This window comes from Anopheles gambiae, chromosome 2, assembly GCF_943734735.2.
Source record: "Anopheles gambiae chromosome 2, idAnoGambNW_F1_1, whole genome shotgun sequence".
Taxonomy (NCBI): domain Eukaryota; kingdom Metazoa; phylum Arthropoda; class Insecta; order Diptera; family Culicidae; genus Anopheles; species Anopheles gambiae.
Window position 1 is genome coordinate 81,620,945 of NC_064601.1, and position 20,722 is coordinate 81,641,666.

Sequence of the window (20,722 nt, forward strand, 5' to 3'; positions counted from 1 at the left end):
TAAAACTTTCTTTTTTTATAATCAGTGAACAATTTTTATTTATTTCAAGAAAAATATATTAAAACAATACGTAAGTTTAGCTTGTATATTAGGTAGATGCTATAGGTATTTGAATGTGCATGCATGTTTTGCTTGCCTGTTTGCCGTTTTTTATATGTTTTTTTTTCTATATTTTCTTCCATATTTATGCCACTCTGTACAGTGGCCCTGCGATACCTTATTGGTTGTTGCAACATCCCTTTTTTCCCAAAAACTTTTATAGAATATTGGGACGTTCTTGCTTATTTGTAGAAAAGTATAGCTAAAGGTAAAGTGTTGCACTAAGTGATAGAAAAGTTAAACTAAGTATATGCTAACAAGTTTCCACACCCTCCCCAAAATGGCAGGCTCTGGATGCGTGTTGCGTGGACGATCTGATCGGTTTCTTTAATTTTTGCTTTTTTATTTTTTTATTTTGTTGTTTCTGTTTTGTCTTCCGCCAACTCATTTGGGCACAAAACTGCAAGGGAAACGAGCTCTACAGTAAAAGAAAATGGAAGCAATAGCACAGAGGAGAGGGATCCATTCTTGTTGTTCATCTTCCTTACGTTGCATACGTTCTTTACACGCTCTAACATTATTATTATTATCTTTGGGCCCACAGTTAACAAGTTATCAACTTTTTTTTAATTCTTTTTTTATGTTTGATATACACAGTGCGAACGTTTTCTTTTTCACTTCATCTTCGCTTGTTTGATATATAGTTTGTTTTTTTAATTTGTTTGATTTTCTTCTCTCTTTTTTATTTCGTTTTTCCCTACGCTTGGTGATTATTATTTTAATGCTTTCGAATGCGCACCAAATCGCTTGTTGATGTGACTTGGTGTGTTTTTGTGTGCATTTTATTTTGATTTCGGGTTTGTTGTCGCATTACGTTGCGCATTATTTCGTACATAAAGTAGTGTTGTAGTCACTATAAGGATGACCTCCCGGTATAATATGAACATGATCCAATAACAACCATAGGCTGTGAATAACTGTGGGTGTATGAGTGCGCATTAAACCTGTATATGACGGATGTGTGTTTGTGTGTTGCAAGTGCTAGGTGTGTTAAACGATATCATCTGTCCAAGCTGTGGTGCACCGCTCGGTTATTATTAGTTTGGCAACATTTCAAGGCGGTTTAAGAAAAATACGATAGCAAAAACGATGGTATGCCATCTTCACTACAAATCGGAAAATGGGAAAAATGGACTCCAGTGGTTCCAGTGTGGGAAGGCGTACAGGTTCGTGCAGGTCCGTGGGTGTGCAGGTCGTGAGTGCGTAAAGATAATGGGTGATGGTGCAACACTGATTTTCGATTCCTATTTTCGAGCTACACTATCGTAGATGGTTGTGAGAGTTTTTTCAACCTTTATCCAACATGTTTGTGCCATTATGTACGGTTTAGGAACAGGAAGATTCATTCATATCGTTACTTATCGCTAAGGAAGGAAACACGCGACAAGGGATTACAAGTACGGCATGGCCAGAATGCGCATTGAAACACTCAAAACATTCCAAAACAGAACCGCGTCACATATTATTGTCGAGTTTGTATTTTTAACAAGGTTAGGTTAATCATGTTCGATGGAAATAATGTTCACAATATACAGTGCGGTGGACGACGACACAAGATATCGAAACAACATATTACATTTAATGGTTAAGGTGCAAAAGTTAAATTATTTCAACGTGCCGCGAAGAGTGTAGCGTCGAAAATGTAGCGCAACAGGCGCCGTTTTTGCCCCTTGTACCGCTTACCATGGGTTAACTTTAATGCTTTATCCATGTTTTATTAATCGCTTTAACTTTTCTTATGCTTTTTATATGTAGTTATTCATTTTCTACGCGCTAGAGTTTTAACTACCATCCACACTCACACAAAAAACACTGACCCAACGAATACAGTTAACGAATAATATTAACACTTTGTGTTTTGTTTCCACACAACACTATCACACCCCACCACCCACCGCAGCCGTGGCGAGGCCAACAGCCGTTAATTTGAAACTCTTTGCTCTCTTTTTTTACTCTTATTACACTAAATGGATGTAGTATTTGCGGTTTGTTCTTTTCCCTATATAGTGGCAACAACGATGCTGATGAGCCTGATGCTTTCGGTTGAGATGATGTTGCGAAGTACGGATACAAATGGTGTTTCGCTTCTTTCTTTCTTTTTTTTTTACTGACTATATAAACTGCCGTTTTTGGTGTCGCGCAGTGGTTGTAACACGTGTCAGCTGTTTGTTAGAATATTTGTTTAAGACGCTTAGCTTAGTTTAAAGTTTGCTTCTATATTGCTGCCATTTTCACGTATTGTTATTGTTGCTGGTTGAGCGCACTTGTTCACGCGCTCTGTTCTATCCTCGTGTTCTATAACTTCTTATTTATTTACTTCTGTTTTTATAACTTCTTTCTGTATTATTTTTTCTTTCTTTCTCTTACTGCGTGCTTTCGGGTTTCGGTTTGTTATGGGTTGTTGAATTACTTTAAAGTTGCTTTATTTTTTCTTGCACCTTGCGTCATTACAAATCATTCTGCTACAACAATGGGCTTATTATGCTTACCACTTTCATCACGTAGAAAAGATCTATGTATAGGTATATTATGTGTATATGTGTGTGTATATGTTTCTGTTTTTTTCTGCAATCCGCTCAACGCTACACGTAGGAGACGTTTCAATCCTTACAGAGTATATTTGTGACCAAGTAAAGAGTTGTTAGGAGTGATTCTTCTACGGATGAACTAGAAAGGATTTGCTAAGGACTTGCAGCATCATGGCACATGGTATGAAGTTTGCTTAGAGGTTAATTTGATTTACCCTTTCCGTTTTGCCTTCTGTCGGTTGTTTCGCTGACCTTATAGAACCAACAGCTGTCATTCTGCTATTTAAACTATATCTTTCTCCCCTTTTTTCCATTGGTTTTGAGTCGAGTGTCCGGTTGCTATCGATTGAACCGAACACACACATAACCTCACACATATTGTGCCCTTAGCACCCTGTACGCCCCTTTTGCATTCAATATGTTCTCCACGAATCGTCCCGTAGACATGGGAAACCGTCCTATACATTGCTTTCTACTGATCGCATTTCATTATACATATCTAAGCAGTTTCAGATACGCTGACAAAGGCACTTTTAGCATATAGATGTGTAAACGATATCAATGTTGCGGTTTGATGTTGTTGTTGTTGCGGTTTGGTTGTTTGCATTTGGTTGCTTTTTTACTCTGCTCTCTGTCTTATCTTTTTCTGTTTTCCAGTTATGATTTAATATATTTCTTTTATGCTGTAGGCTTTTTCCGCTGATTCCATCGAATCAACCCTAAAGTCATCGTTTGCATTGCATTTTCAATTTCACTTACTTGTTTTTCTAATGAACGACGCTTGAATGCGCAAACAAGATAAGAATCAACCTGATCCACACGTAAAATGTTATTGTTACTTTGGTGTATGTCACCTCCCCCCGTTAACATTACACCCCGGCTGGGCTTACAGCACCTGAAGATTTTCGCAATTTTTAAACTTTGAATCCTCCTTGCCGAACACCCACGTGATCATTTGGCGAGCCTTCATCGATGCCCGCACAACGCTGCGATTTTTGTACCAGTGTGCAGACGATGGTTCTCGAATGCCCTACAATAAAAAAGAGGGCAAATATTAATGTAAATTGATTCAGCATTCTGCCCAGATGTGATCCTATCATGCATTGCGCGTACCTGTACGGCGGACTGCTCCCGCTTGAGGCGTATCTGCGACAGGATGCCGGCAAGCAATTCGTCCACATTATGGTTGATTGCTACCGATACCTCGATGAATTTGATTTTGTGCGTACAGGCAAGACATTTCCCGTCTGTGGAGAGAGTGAGAGGATATGGTAAGACGTGATATCTACACGTGCCCGAATGTAATGCTCCCGTGCGCAGATTCTCATGGACTCATGGCCCCGACTGCTTACCCTGCGAAGAAACCGCTCGTGATCGGGCCAAATCGATCTTGTTCGCCACAAGTATTGTGGGCCGCGACCGGCTCACGTCCATATCGTGCAGCATGTTGAGCAGCTGGTCGGCCCGGCTGAATGTCGCCTTATCTACCACGGAGTACACCACCAAAAATGCGTCCGCCTTGAGCATTTCGTCCTGCAAACGATAACCAAGAGAAAGCCGAAAGAAAATGAGAAAGAGATGAAGAGAGAGAGAGAGGGAGAAAGAGAGTGAGAGAGAGAGAGAAAACCCACAACTTAATCAAGCACACCAGACACCGCAACTTGGCGCAAAAATCTCTTCCACCACGACCAGGATTAGCTTGATTATGTCAACTCGTTTCGCATTAGTATTCCGTGCTCGGACCGGCTCGTCCACGACACGCACACTTTTCTCCCCCCTCCATCTTCCCACCTTCCCCAGAATGGTGCCTTCCCGATTAGAACAGACAGCTTTCGGAATATTTTATCGTTTCGCAAATAGCAAAAAGGCATCCACCTCGGCATCACCAGCAGGGGCCAGCAAGGAAGCGTGCCTCATCGACATGACATTTATCTTGCAAGGAGCATGCAGCATCAAGGGGACGGCACGCTCCGACTGTTTAATCCCCGTGCACTGTCTGGAAGCGAGCGAGTCTGGCTTTAGTGATTCAAATTGCTTCCACAAACAATGCCATCCTCGCTGCCCGGCACACACCCCCTGAGCTGGCGCTGGTGTTTGCTTCGCTAGGTTTGACTAATTGACCACGCTTCAATTGGCTGCCAGTGCTTTGCCTTTTCCCACTCAATTAGTAATGATTTAATGGCATCGACTTGTGGTCTGACTTTTTGCTGCCTTAGCGCACCTGTCACATTTTGATTTACTCTGACTTTTTAACGATCCAGTAAAGTAATTAAGCGACATCAAATTTGACATTTACAGTCACTGAAACGAGTCGTTCGGTTCAAGCAGCTTTTTAAACTTTCACTTTTACAAACTACGTCAAGATTGACGAGCTTTGGAAAATTAAATTAAATTGATGTTCATAGGCAAGAGATGGAAATCAGCCATCAATCTGAAGCTCAATCAGAATGACACTTTTAAAACTGTAGCTTCGTCGAGATTGCTATCTGTTTAACAGCAATATACAAATAAGTTAATTAAAAATTTACAATTTCATATTGATAAACTATTAGAAATGCCATCTACAATATTTACTTCGGGCATTGTGGGATCTTAGTATGATCCACCTGGTTATCTGTATTTTATGTTAAAATGCTGATGTCTTCATTGAAGGCGCCAGGTCGCTGAAGTCTTAAAGTTAAACTTCTGATGTCTTGAAGTCCAACTGATAATTTTTTATTATATTTTCAGTGAAAGCTTCATTTCTGGCCGAGAAATTCTTATGTTTAGACTAATATATTGCTCATCTTAATACTTTTGTACTATGAGTCATTGGATTTAGGTGCACCAATGAGCCACACATAACTAAACTCACTAGGGGCATACGGTGGCGGCCACCTAAAGTCAGATACCTCATATTTTTACCTATTATCTGGATTTGCGAGATTCTGGTTAGTTATCTAGACCAGTTATCGGAAAACATTTTTACACTCATCGCTGAGGACACTCTCCACCTATGTCCCTGTAAAAAATCAGACGGATATCTCGGAACACCATGCATAAATATGGTCTATCTATTTGGCGTAACGTCCTACGCGAACTTGCCGGGCTAAACAGGGTTTCGAGACTTAATCCATTACCACCCAGCCGGATATAGTCAGTTCTTGATACTGAGGGACGGTCCATTGTAGACCTGAACCTGTGACGGGCATGTTATTGAGTCGTTCGAGTTGACGACTGTATCACGGGACGGCATAAATATGGTAAAAGGTCTGAAATATATGTGGTCCAGTGAAAGTCGGATAGTCTTCATTTCATAGCGAAATGACCACGTAGCGTGCTAATAAAAGCTTTTTTCACACGGGAAAAATGTGACAATTTGCGCGTTCGACGAACTTAGCTCATTCCCAAATTTATGAATGAAAATCAGACGCAGGTGTGTACGCAGCACGAACTTTGTCCGTTACACGATCAAAAGAAAAATCAAAACTTTGTAAAAAAGGTAATTTTAAATTGTTTTGATTAATAGACATGTTTGCAACATAAGTTAACTAACTACTTGGCGTGGTTATCCGGACAACTAATGCATTTCGCAGCCCTATGTGCATTAAAGCTGTCTACAATAGTTCGTTCGGTTCTGGAACATTCGTGCGTGGTTTGGTGCTTCTAATAAAAAAAATCTTAATTTGTCAATCATTGGAAATACATTAATTTAAAAAGTTTATTGGAAACTAGTCTACATTTGATCGTTAGTATTGGAGTAGACTTGTAATAAGATTGATTGACAAGAGCATGTAACCATTTCTAGAAAGCAAATTAAATTTGATTGAACTGCTTTTGATCTTTTCATCTGTTCTATGAATAAAACGAGTATTCACTAGACAAATCTATCAGCTAGGGACATACTGAAATGCGGGAGTATCTGTATTCATGCCTAATAAAATTGGACGAAAATTTGAAGTTATTTTTATGCTTAGGACAATGTCTACTAGGCACTGAATGTTTAATGCTAAAACAAATAAGCTGTGTAAAGAAGTTTGAGCTTATTCGTGGCTTGAATTTTGCATAAAAATTGGTTCTATATGCGCTATATTTTATCTTTTGCTTTATTTCCCTTAATTTAATTTGCTTTCTAATACACTTTACGGTGTGATTGATGATATTTTTGGGAGATGTTGTAATGAGAAACAACATTTCTTTTGTACGGAGAACGAAAGCATAATATTTAATGATAAATGTGAGAGCGTGAAACACAGCGTGTACCCTTTTTCAATCTGCTTCTCTGATCAAAATCCAACACAAACCCTGCCCCGCAAATACTACCACGCCCCATGCAAGGGTTTTGATCCGATATTTACCCCTGTTTTTAAATATTCATGGAAATAAAGGCTTCAAGCATAAAAACAACGAAATAATCAAGAATAATGCATACACGCACGAGCATGAGCAAATAGCAGTCGTCGTCAATCTTATCAACTCGTCTTACCTCCTTTTTTGTTACAGTGCCGAGGCAATGCAAATCATATCTTTGATTAAAACAAGTGTGAGTACAAGAAACACTCTCTTACACGCCACACACATACCGAACGTCACGCACTCTTTTGTTATCCTTTATCGGCAAGGCAATAGGAAAAAAGGGGAACCAGCATTCCGGACACACACACAAACACATGTGTTTGTCATTTGCTCAGTTCAGCGCAGAAGATGCTGTGCCGGTTCATTACCAGTTTTCTTGCTGAATTTCTAATCTGGAAAAATACTTGTCCCATCTAAAACAAGACAAAAAAAGGGCGAAAGGTACGGCCAAGGGTACGCGTTCGAAAGGTTGTCTTCCACTGATTAAACACGGATACGCTACGGTTGAAATAAAATCTCCTAAACATGTCGGAACGGACTCATGCCAGCAGGCACCATGAGTTTGACCCTAAGCTTTCCGCGTTCACGCCCAAGCTCGTCAGGAGCCTCAGGAGCGTTTCGGTGGTCCACACATGCTTACTGTTTAAAATTCATAAACGATTTCCATTTGCTCGGTGTGCCGATTAGGCCATAATGCGAAGGGAGTCCACAAACCGGACCACCTCGTCACATCCTCGTTCACCCAAAACAGGATATCATCTTTCGGCGCGTTTGCAAAGTGTGACATTGCTGTACAAAGTATGGGTCGTGTGGGGAGCGGGCTCCGGACGAAGTTAAATATTCATCCTTTTCACTTTGCCCCTTCCGTTCGTGACAGTCTGACGGAGAGTGTATAAACGGAACCAGTTTTATTAGATTTTGTCCATTTAACTTAAACGATGAAGATAATACAGCGTACGGTGGCTCTCGCCAAAAAAAAGGAGGTCTTTGTAGTAGGACCAGTTGTGGGGACTACTTTCAAAATCTACATATTTGAGGGTTAACTCTTGCATGTACGACTGTGGAATCTTTTCAAACCTCCCCTCCAGCCAAGAAGAGTCTCCATATTGTGATTCCTTTTTTGCGGAACTCGACACAAATGTGACGCAAAACGGACGACCAACAGAAGCACCCTCTTGTGTGTACGTACGGTGTGTAGTTCGTCAAAATGGCTCCAGGCGACGGTCCCGGGACTTGTGGGGCCCTTATCACATCCACGGACACGAAGCACTCAGTGGACTCGGACTGCTCGGTCAGCCGAGACGTTGATGGAATGACTTGGTCAGACTTTGGTCCGTGAGTGCGGGAGAACGAGAAGAAAGGAACGCAAAACGTACACGGACCCCACATTCGTGAGGTGGCACTGTAATGCTAAGCGACTGCTTTCACTTAAACTGCTCTGCGGGCGCAAATAATAAAACGGAATGTCGCCCTACAAGCTGACAGTTGAAGCCTTGGGTGACTAGCCATGACAGTTGTGAAGCACGCTACACGCGCAACATCACTAGCAACAGCAAAGAAGCTTATTGTTGTTGTGTACGATAAAATTAACGCTAGAAATGGTAGCATTTCAAAGATTGGTAAAGTAATTATCGCATGCACACACACACCGCTGCCGCACAGACGGTGTAACGGTTTGAACGCGATGCGCGAACGGATCCTGAGCGTGACCGGTACACCGCCGGTTGGAACAACTGACCGGGTTGGATGGAAAGAGATCCGACCCAAAAGGTGCACGATGGTAGTAGCAGTGATGATTTCGCAATAAAACTGCCATGAATTCGCAATTAGCGTTGGAGGCGTCATGCGTTGCTTGCGTTGTTTGTTCCTTTTGCTTCCCCGATTACGGCCAAATCACCCCGAAGGCGTGATTCACGCTTTCGACGCTTTCTTTCCACTGTCCGTTGCCAGGGCTAGGGCCGTGATGTTGAGGCCATGATTTCATTTGAATGCTGATTATTTTTGCATTCTCGGGTTGGCGTCTCGGGCCGGCCCAATTAAAACAAACGCGAACCGTTTACCGGTGAACCGAGCCGAGGAAGGGAGGGTGGGATTTAATTTTGCTTTCCGGCTATTACTTTTCACCCTTCTTGATGACGGTGGTGGTACGTTTTGGCGGCTTTCTTCCTGCTGGGCAAGCGTTGGCAAGGATTTGTTTCAATCCACCACAAAGACGCATGGTGGCCATATGCTTTCTGTACGGAAGATTAGAAGCTTTTGGAAATGACCATGAAAATAAATACTTGTTTATCTACGTTAATCTGACTTGAAACGAAATGCCCCCTCTTTCAAGTACTCAGTGACATGGCGTCGTCGACCACAATCGGGTAATCTTGTCGAGATATTTCATTCTTACACGTGTAATCCCCGAAAAGAGTTTGTTTCAGTTATTTGATGTCGTAATTATAATCACGCCCGTATTTCATTTACACGCCATTTGGTCGGTTATAGTGAGGTTATGTCCAAAATCCAAAATAAATGGGATAAATTTAACGGAAATAAGACACAAACGACAGTTCTGAAGAAGGTTGAAGTAGCTAAGTTGCTAGCAACAGCTTTTTTCAATTGTTATAAACTCTTTACGATTAACGAACAGAATAAAACAATAGATGCATATTTATCATTAATATTATCACAAAAAAATACTTTTGTTACTTTATACAGGGTTTTCCAAGCCTCTTTCGAATCAGCACATCATTATTAACCACCTCCAAGATGTGTTTCAACAGCTGTCAAATGGAGTATTTGCATCATAAAAAAATTCAGTTTTTACATATAATTTTCAACACACCTCAAAGAACTGTCAAAATCAACTCAGCTTTGGACGTGTTGAAAATCATGTAAAAGAACTGAAAAGTTATTGTGATGCCATTCCAACATTTGACAGCTGTTGGAAAACATATTGCAAGCAATGAAAAATGTTGTTGACATTGTAAATTGACTCGGAAAATCCTGTAAGATTTGAATATGGTCTAGATTTTGTTAATTGCCAGAAATTTGTGAAACTGAACATGCTAAACCATTTTTGCATATTTTACAAGATTTGTTCTCCACTTTAGGTTATATCAAGTTTTATAGCTTGGCAAGTGAAGTGTTAAACAAGTTTATTTATTTAGATTTAAAATATTTTGTTCTACCCTGCAGCTTACATCCAGTGTTTGTTATAGGGTGTTCCAAGTCACTTTCGAATGTGCACATAATTATTCACCACCTCCTAGATGTTTTTCAACAGCTTTTTTAACAACATTTGCATCATACAAGGCTTTCCAAGTCACATTCGAATGTAAACGTTTTTATTCAACGCGTGCAAAATGTTATTCCATATCGATCCGGCGTATCATTTCCATCATAATATTTTTTTAATTTCTTCAGCATGATTTCAACACATCTCAAACTGGATTGAATTTGACAGTTCTTTGTGATGTGTTGAAAATGTAAATCAAAAACTGAAAATTCATTTGGAAACAAATACACTTTTTGACAGCTGTTGAAAAAACATCTTCGAGGCGGTAAATGATTATGAGCACATCCGGAAGTGACTTGTAAAACTCTGTAATAAAATTTCAGTTCTTCATTTTCAACACGCCTTAAACTGAATTGATTTTGACAGTTCTTTGTGGTATGTTAAAAATCATATGACAGAATTGAAATATCATTGTGACGCAAATAAAACACGTGACAGCTGTTGAAAAACATCTTGTAGCCGGTTAATAATGATGTGCACTTTCAAAAGTGACTTGGAAACCCCTGAGTCATTATTCTGATCTTTGTCCAGCTTTGCCTTTTTGTGGATTAAAAAATAAGAAATGTTCCTTTTTATAACATTTGTATCATTTTCCATAGCCTCCATATGCTTCGTAAGTATATAAGCAAATATAGAGGGCTGGTTCCCTCCGTCGCAAGGACTGACTATCCGGCTGCGTGGCTCTAAATAAGTATTTAAATCCTTTACTGGCAGAGTAGGTCTTTACGCCAAAAAGAAGAATACAAAGTATAGAGTTTGGGTTGAATCGCTTGTTACATTCTGTTTTATTTATGTTTTATCACCTTTTTAACACAAATGCTCTAGTCTTCCTACCATTCAATGACAGCCAATCAAATTTTATTTATTTCTACTGAAGCCGTACTCAGCCACCGAAACTCATTTGTGCCACAAAAGAAAACAAAATTGTCTACTCATTCTATAGCGTACGAATGAACGACAAATGTGTTAAATTATCATCACTAACAAAAAAAGACAAATCAAATAAAAAGCACAAAAGAACTGTGCATTAGTTCATACGATTCTGTTAAGGAGGAGGAGGAAGGAACGGCAAGCCCTTTTCATCGCAAACCCCATTTACACAGACACTGTTCGTTGATTACACTAGTGGACACTAGTCCAACATCAGCGATTCAATGAACAAGAAAATCATCCATTCAACTACAGAACTTCACACACACACACATGTTCCCCTCTTTCCTTACCTTGTTGCCCATGCTATCGGTGACAAACTTCAGTTCCGACTCTTCGCCATTCAGAATGATGGATATATTCTGTTCGCCCGGAGACTCTGCAGATAGAAGCGTAACGAGAAACCATTAGAACTCGTATCATCGAACTCGGCCGCAATAAAATAAAACACACACATACACACATGAACATCCAGCTTGACCACAGTTATGATGTTCTTACCTCGCGTATCGTAAGCATTAATACATTCCGACGATCGAAACTGTGACAGCAGCGCTCCCTTGCCAACGCCCGGCGCTCCAATCATGAATACGCAGTAGGATTCGATCGGAGCGGTCGGTGGTGTTAGGACCTCGTCGACGGGAGCCCGCACGGGGCTTACCGGTGCCAAGCTGTTGCTTCTCGAGCGTCGCCTACGAAACGAGTCGCCCCGATTTACGACGCCTGCAAACGGAAGGAAAGTAAAAAGGATAACAACCGAATATAGTGTCTGCCGGCGTCCGGAGCGACTTTGCACAATGATCATCGAAATCATTGCTCTCGTTGATTTGTTCGTGTGGAATTGGGTGTTACCAGCGAAAGGCATTGATCCCTATTTCACGTGGTCTTGGTTTCTTTGGATAGAGGTGGGATGGAGAGAGAGAGAGAGAGAGAGAGAGAGAGAGAGAGAGAGAGTAGTTTCGATTCATGAAGCCATTGGAGCCCTTGCTTGGTGGCTGATAATAAATGGTCTTTCAAAGTGGTATTATCGTTGGTTTATTCGATGGCATCATCGTTATCAAAATGATTGCTCTATAATAATGCGATATTGAAGCTATCGTTCCAATTCTTAATGCAATATCATTTATAATGGTCTCGAATTCTATAAAAAATACTAAAAAGTTATTATTTATATCACGTATATTTCAAATCAGAGGATTGTTTTAGCCACTTCTTGCCGTTAGTTGCATTTTTGCTCTGGCTACTCTTTAAGATGCCAAATCATATTTTTATCAGAAATGGCTTATAAACATATTTATCTGTACAAAAGCTTATATTGTTTTGTGTCGTTTTAAGACAGTTGTAAATTCAATATTTACTTTAAAAAAATCTTTTCCAAATTGTCTTTACAATTAAGCTAAGATAGCCTTTATTTTGTTAACAAGTAACTATAATAAATTGTAATAACTGCATTTCACACAAATCGCAGAAAGATTGTAAATATCTATTTCTTGAAGGCTTCAAATAAATTGCAAATAATCTTTATTGTTATAGTTATAGTTGAGCAATAAAAACAAACAAAAAATTGAGAATGATAATGAATGTAAGTTGGATCCTACGGATTTCACGAAAATCATAGGTTTAAATTGTAATATTATATGTATGAAAAAGGATACACAATTTTATGACGCTTCGTGTATGTTTTTTTCCGAACTGCAACTCCTCTCTTATCACTATTATATTGGCCACTTCTGCCCAAAATAACTTTATTGGAGATCACCACCAAGAAGAGAAATTTCTTATTTCCTATTACATTCGCATATACTAGACATATTGCCCTGCATGCCTATTGTTTACTGCCACGCATTTTAATAACCCAACTGAAACCCAACGTTTATTTAAACACAATAGCCCACCTTTTGAGCGTCAATTGAATTTCCAGCATGAAACAACATCACACTACTTCATAACGATGACAGTGCTATAATAAGCGCAATGATTACGTTAATAATTTTACAAACAGAAAATGTCTATTCTCGGTTCCGTGTAACGGCGGCTCATTGAACCGTCCCATTCGGGTAAGGTATTATTTCCGCCTTTCCCTGAAAAGCAGTGCCATTTCAATGCTCATTAGCAAACGGTTGAGCGAAACCGTACCGGACCACCGTCGTCACGCCTCGCCTCCGATGTAAAAGGGTCGCTCGCATCCTCGAATCCGAATCGCGAACCCGTTCGAGCGAAATCGCACGCATCGCCAGGAGCGTGTTCAATCGCACGCAATTTCCACACCCAAAGGCACCCAGAAACGGTAAAACCGGCCTCCGAACACCGAAATTGCCGTTTGCCAAAATGGCAAGTTAAATCCCCTTCCACTTCCCTCCCTCCCGTCACTTACCCTGCTTCGATGAGCTGAACGTTCTCAGTCTAATATTGTCATCGTCGTCCTGATCGTCTATCTGCAGGTGCTGTAGGTTGATCTGCGGCACGTCCAGAAAAGCGTTCGATTTCCTTGGTGTTGCTACAGGTTTGAAGTGAGTGGGCGCACCAGACGCACACGGAAAGGAAACAATTTCAACAATTATTAACAGCATTTCGGGTTTCGGTGGGGCGGGGGTGTTTATCGGTTCCTCGCTGTCTCCTTTCCCGCAAAGGGCTAGCTGCGAGTTCAAGCGAGAGTGTCGAAGACAATAACGAGATACACAACGGTTGCTAATCAAACATGCATATGAGTGGTTCGTGCTCGTGACATCGTGATAATGAGACAGTTTTACAGGATGGCAACACTACCTGAAATGTACACTATACTACTGTGCGTGTGTGTGTGTGTGTGTGTGTGTGTGTGTGTGTGTGTGTGTGTGAAGAGCCCGATTCTTACAGCGGTAGGTCTATGTATTCATGCAGCACTGCAACATTGAAGCGCTTTGATCTTCGAATTCCACACACAAAACTCATACAAACAAGTCATATTTTAAAGTTTCTCATCTAGTGCTGGGAACTAGTAGCTGAAAAGAGTGCTGTACATGGTTAGAGGCCTTGCCAATAAAGCAAACTTAAGTAGGACAAACGACAGAGATGGAGAGCGCAAAGAAAGAGTGGATGAAATAATCAGGACATATCATTTACGATTACGAGTTTGAGGTAAATTAAAACGCACATTTACGAAACCGGGCACCAGGCGGGGCTACCAACTTCCTTCCCTACAAACACGACCCGCACTTTCCGCCTCCACTTCGGGCGGATCGATGAGGTGAAACTTTGACTGAAAGCTTGCCACACGTTTCGAAACACTATCCGGTAACGAGAAAACATTTCTCGCTCGGTCGATTACAAAACCAAAAAACCAGGACAACACCAGGATTCCGGATGGAGCCAGCGACACACAACCACACCCAGAGCAGAGTGGGTTCGGTGCGGAATGCTTCCACTTTTACACACCGAACGGGGTGCAGGGCAAGGGTGGGTGTTGCAGCGTCAAAGGACCCGGACTGACATGAGCTGAAATTGGAATTTCTGAATGCTGTACTACTTTTCGGGCCGGCTGAAGGCAGGGTACGAAACATGCAACCTGAACAGGGTCAAAGGGACCAGGAACATACACACACCGACACATTATGATCACATCACGGCACAAACCAGACGCAACACAACAGTGGTTGTGGAATTTTGCAAACGACGAGTGTTGTATTGGGTGACATGTTGCGAGCGTCCAACACTTCGGGAGGAATAATTCCATCCTCCATCGAGAATCAACCCTTACAACTACGCGGTACGGTATGCTAACATAAAGTGAAGGAAAGGAGAGAGAGAAAGGTGCGTTTACATGGAAGAGGAAAGAAAACACTGGAGACACTTGTCGGAGAGACATTCACTACCGGAAGGAACCCATCACGATTGTTGGTCAACCGTGTCAACAACTGATAGAAAGGGAAGGCGAGTGTCTATCGCAGACAGAATATAGAAAATACACGGAAATGACACAACACTGAAACATAGGTGGAACGAGGGAAGAGATTCTAACGATAATAAGCAGTTGCGCCTTGCACCATACCTAACTTAATCCTTACATTTTGGTGGCGCCGCTCTGCAACGAAGAGAATGACGAGAAATGATTCACGCATGCAGACTAGTTGAATACGTGCGTTAAAATGGTTTCTTTTTTTCAAATTGGAAGTAAAGAATATATATCCACATAAATATGTTCCAATAAACAAAAACCCAAACAAAACAACTCAATGAAAGGTAACAAAAGAATAAGCTCTTTTTTAGGTTAGTATAGCGACGCGTTTTGGTGTAAGCTAGCAGCACAAAATTAGCAGTGATGATTGTAAGCTTCAAGCTTTAAGCTTTAGTTTTGGGGTCAGTTCCGTCTCTGTACCTGAATTGTGCATTGGACGCCTTTGCGAGCCACGTCGTTTCTGTGGCGGTGGTGTTTCTGAATCATTCAGCCGGGGCTCACTGGTGCAGTGTCCCCGCGAGTCCTGCAGTGTGGGCGGTGGGGGCTGTGGCTTACGGCGAACCTGTGTGAAAAGGAAGAGCATAAAAATCAAAGTTTGCTCACTGATTTTGGCTTCTCGATTCTTTTTTGTTTTGTCTCGCGCAGGAAGCTTCTAAATTGATTTTAGGAAAATTGTAAGGATGTCCTCTCTCCTTTGAAATGATAAACTCGTAATGGTCAGCAGATATAACTTGATTGCTGTAATGAAACTGTTACATGAAATATTTCAAACAATAAAAAATGGCCAGTTCAGAACAAACAGTTTCAGAATGATTTTCTTCTTATCCAAGCTATCGTCTTATTTTGCTCTGTTGGTTCCTTCAGATGAAACCCTATAATATAGCGAATCTTATCTTATTGGTATTACGAATAAGTTTATTTTAATATGATGCCTAGCTACAGCCTGTTCTCATCTAACCTAATATAGGGGGCCTTCACGATTCTAGTTAGTTTTTTGTATGGAGTTTAACAGTTGCAGGCTGAAATCATGTAAACAATCCATACAAAACCACACAAAAAACTAGCCTGCGATTTTCAGTCTAGAAAATTTTAGCCAAAAAGCTAGAATTAGATTCGAGTACCTGCTCGAAAACACGGGTTTGTTTACATTTATCCCATGGTGTATTAAAGAAATCAGGTGATCGAATCTGGAATCAAAGTGTATGTAGTCCAGGTGGTCTCATAGCATTTTTTATAACCAAATTTGAATATCACTTTTTGACAGAACGAATGAAAACTTTTGCTCCAACGAGCTTTCTGGAGGCTTGACGAATACTCAAAACACTCTTACAATCTTAATTCAGAAGCAGAAGCGATAAAAATCAGCCTTCTAAATTCATACACCTTGGGATAAGCCCACCTGTATATTATACTCACTTAGATAGCTGCTGGAAAACTGCTATACAATGCAAACAGCTGACAGGCTGAAATTTCAGCCTACGAGCTTCAAACGGAAAGGGCCCCATAGTCAGAGTCGTATGACTCTATCCATTGATCAACTCGAAGTCGTGTATCTCAAAGAGAATCTATTCAGAAATAACCTAACTCGAACGCTCCGTTCCAGTAGGTTTAAAAGGAGACAAAACGTATCATAGAGTATGTCACAGTATCAGTTTGTAAGCAGTATTCCATAGAGTGTCCCGAAATAGGTCATTTGACCTGAGAAACTCTTAAACGGCTGTACAGGGTAGCCTAACAGAATCTCAGAAGCCGATCCAATCGTACTTAGAGAAAAAATGAAAAAAATATCTTCATTCTCAAACTTAACTTGATAAGACGCACACTCATGTTGACTTTCACTGCCTTTTAAAAGATAATCTCTTTCGGATCCAGAGGCCTTTCAATTCCACGCTCCTTGATTTTAACATTTAATTCTTGTCAATGATCTCTATTTTAGTACCTGCTTTATTTTTCCATCTGGTTCTGTTGTCAAATGATTTGGCAAACTAAGCGGACGCGTGGGGCCGTGAGGATTCGAAGGGCCCCGAAAAAAAATTAAATTTGCTTCGCAATCCTTTTACAGTTTAAAATTCCTCATGCAACTTCTCGATCGACACTTCAGAAAGGCCCACATTCGTGTGACCGCTTAGGGCATCTCTTTGGGTTTATCCGCTGCACTGATTGTAGCTGTGAGTAGTGTTTCTGCTGTGTTTGTTCTCCTGAATCCTATTTTAGTCAATCAATGTAACAATTTGAAAAAAACCTGCGCACATAGATTCTTTGTCCCAGCTTCTATCCTGTTTTAGTTTCCAAATAGTTCTGTTCCCGACTGCTGACTACTGTGTCCCGGTCTACGGCTTGAAGTCTGAATTGTACTGTATCACTGTTTATCTCACTGATGCCAGTTACGATTGGTGTCTTTCTTTACCGTGTCTTTGTCTATTACGATCAGAATATTCTGGATAGACTTTAATGCATTACGGTTTTAGTTATAATGAAGCTGCTTCTGTTGTTATCTGTCCTGTCCCGATCTCTATCCGTGTTTTTCTTCGTTGTATGGTCCAGTGTTTGTTATTGTTCCAATACCTGTTTTAGTCTCTGTCATTCGTCAAATCTCTTCTTCTTCTTCTATTTGGCGTAACGTCCTACGCGGACATGCCGGCCTATACAGGCTTTCGAGACTTCGTCAAATATCTATCGTTGCTCAAATGAAGGTTACACTATAGAATTAGTTTAAAGTTATGAGGTCATCATCCATTTCAACAAAAAACAGCTGAAACCACTGTACTTGCTATACACAAAATGTTCAATTAAAATTTCAAATTAAACTAGGAAATTAAAATTAAAAATAAAATTAAGAAGTTTGATTGCAATGATTTCAAGTTTGCCTAGATTATGCGTTACTTCACTATCTTTAGATAGCAATTCTATAAGCTTCATAACTTCCAACAGCAGTTCTGATGACAGACTCTTTAACTTAAATAACAAACAATAATCCTCCTCCCTCCCATTAGTGCAAAAGCAAATGCTAGCAAAGCAAACACACTAAACTCCACCACTACTCCTTTTTCTCTCTCTCTCTCTCTCTCTCTCTCTCTCTCTCTCTCTTTCTCTCTCCTCTTACCGATCGTGGTCCCGTGATGCGTGCACTTTGCGATCGCGTCGCCGGCTTCCTTCGCCGGTAGCCTGGCGTGCCGCTCTCGGGCGTATCGCCCTCCGACGGTGGGCTGATGATCGTCTCCAAGCTAGCACAGGCTGGGGCCGAAATCGACGAGCTGCGCTTTTTGTACGCAGGGCGCGCCGACGAAGGTATATCGTCTGCCATGGTCATCGGTGTGGCGTTCGCTGTATCTCACACGCACTGGTGTTCACGCGTTCGCTAAGCTTTCGAATGTTCGAGGGCCGCTGACGCCCGTTGAGCTGCCGATGAATCGAACAAGCACCAGAAGAATGTATCCTTTCTCTGGGCGGTTGACTGGCACGATCAAGCGCTATTCCTTATCGTGCTACTACGCTACTACTTGTCTACGCTATTGGTGTATGAATTCCAAATTGCTTTCCGTACTTATTGCTTGTCCCTTTCCAACTGTGGTAGGTCCGGCTCATCCGTGCCTGATGCGATTGCTCACCTTGGTCGCTATATTTCGTGCATTGTTGTTTTCACGTCAGCGCTGCGGAAGAAAGAATCAGACAGAGAGAAGAAGAAAAAAAAAGATTATAGCCACATCTTGCAAAGGGTTTCTTGCGGGCACTGTGTTGCGTAGCCCCCGCCGTTCCCTGTTTTGGATCCCTTTTTGTGCATTGTTTGTGCATTAACTCAAGTGCAGACACGGATGCATTCATTATTCCGTTACCTCTATTTACACTTGCAGACGCTGCTACAACCCTTCCGTGTGCGGTGTGGGGACCATATTTTAGTAGATTGCTTGGAAAATGTACATGCACTGCATCAACAACAGACGTCCGGACAGTGGCCGGTCGAGCGGAGGGGTGGCACGTGTCACCTCCAATGGTTGCGAGGGCGTAAAGTGTCCGTCGGAGCAGGAAAGCCCATTGCTTGTCAACCATTGCATCATATCGTGCACCGTCAGACCACCCTCTCGCTGCCCTTCCCGGAACATTCCCGGAAGCCATTTACACGGTCGACTCCACGGCCAGCCGAAGGATCAAATCTGGCTGGCCGTGGGGCTGCCGGAGGCTCATGAATAAACATCGAGCCATTCTGTACAACGATTGGGGGCCGCTGTACATCGAGTGCGCGTACCCATACATACGTATAGACACGGACATGCTGCTTTGATGCCTGCCCGAGTGGTTGGTTCGTCCCCGTTTTACTTGGTGTTGTTACGTGGCATTTGATGTTACGGTTTCTTGCGGCGACTTGTGTTCCCTGCCCGCGCTGGAAACTTCCATAAATTCAATTAGTTAAAAGTTGCACCAAACCCGGTCCAGTAACTTTTACACTTCATATCACTGTATTTCCCCAAGCTCCGGCTCCCATACCACCTGCGAGGTTTGTACAACCCCTTTTTCGTGGTGATATTGATAAAGCAGTGGAGCAACTACTTTCCGCACTTCCTTGACTTCCACGCCAAAGTCCTATCTTGTTTCAGTTCTTCGAACGTTCCATCCCTTCTTGATGAACTGCTGCCAACATGTAGGCTTACAAACGGCGCGTTTGGCGCTCTTTGTGTAAGTTTTCACATAGGAAAAGCTTGCGGACTGATTTACTTGCGCTACACTTGTGTGTCCCACCGACCAGGTCTAACAAGAAGCCCCGGAAGAAATTCTTGTTTGGCATATCTTATGGTCTGGTACGGTACGCGATCGGTTTAGTATGTGCGCCCATCACCCCGACGAATTCAATATTTTAACGTCGGAAACTGAAAACTAGAGCATCCCAAGGAGCGCAAAACCCGGCCATGTCGACAACCGGGTTTTCGGTTTCGGAACATGTGGGCTAATGTTTTTGCACACACACACACACACGACTAGCGGTAGATGTATGAAGGGAGGGTGGAACAACCGACTCAACCGACCTCCATTTCCACCAGTGCGTCGAGCTTGGCCCGTCGTCGATGGAAGGCACTTTGAAGTTGAGAATGAATTCAATTAATTGTTGCTCTTCCAGGGAATTGTTTTACTATGCATATTCACACACACGTACACACACACAGATATACACAACAGGCATGGCGGCTGGTGCTGGATTTAATTTACCTCAAGTTGGACGAAATGAAAACATGCACTCCAACCGGTCGGCTCCAACCGGTTGGGTGAACGGCGCGTCGTGCCGGTAAAACGCAGGGCAGGGAAGATTTCAACCGAGCTGCACGTAAAATATTACTCCTGGCAAACGATTAAACACCTCTTTTGTGGTTTTGGGGTTTTGTGGATTCCGACGTTTTACCGCGATGGCGTGATGCTGCACAGGCCGGGAAGAGGATTGGGTGCGTTCATTTATCTTCCCGGCTCAGTCAGCATAATTTGAAGCGTGTCTTTCTACCATGTCAAACTATTGAAGAATGTAGTTAGACGAGTTTTCATCTTGCTATGCAACGCATGGAACGTTATGAGTTTGGGTGGTTAGAAGGGAGAAACGTTTTTGTTGCACTGTTTTGTATTTCAAATTAA

The 20,722-nt window shown here is 41.7% G+C and overlaps 1 protein-coding gene across 5 annotated transcripts in view; it reads right to left on the reverse strand.

Annotated features, from left to right (window-relative positions):
- Positions 1-6: 6 nt before the first annotated feature.
- LOC1274950 (GTP-binding protein RAD) overlaps positions 7-20,722 on the reverse strand; it is a 42,714-nt gene continuing 21,998 nt past the window's right edge. For 3 of the 5 annotated variants that reach the window (XM_061652622.1, XM_314147.5, XM_061652620.1), the window contains exons 3-10: positions 18,213-18,759; positions 15,530-15,671; positions 13,550-13,672; positions 11,677-11,898; positions 11,469-11,554; positions 3,980-4,160; positions 3,741-3,874; positions 7-3,657 (exon numbers count right to left, since the gene is read on the reverse strand). In XM_061652622.1, the coding sequence (XP_061508606.1) occupies positions 3,514-3,657; positions 3,741-3,874; positions 3,980-4,160; positions 11,469-11,554; positions 11,677-11,898; positions 13,550-13,672; positions 15,530-15,671; positions 18,213-18,419 (1,239 nt within the window). In that variant the 5' untranslated portion in view covers positions 18,420-18,759 and the 3' untranslated portion in view covers positions 7-3,513. Of the gene's footprint in view, positions 3,658-3,740; positions 3,875-3,979; positions 4,161-11,468; positions 11,555-11,676; positions 11,899-13,549; positions 13,673-15,202; positions 15,236-15,529; positions 15,672-18,212; positions 18,760-20,722 lie in introns of all 5 variants that reach the window. The other 2 variants (XM_061652619.1, XM_061652623.1) reach the window with 2 other exon arrangements.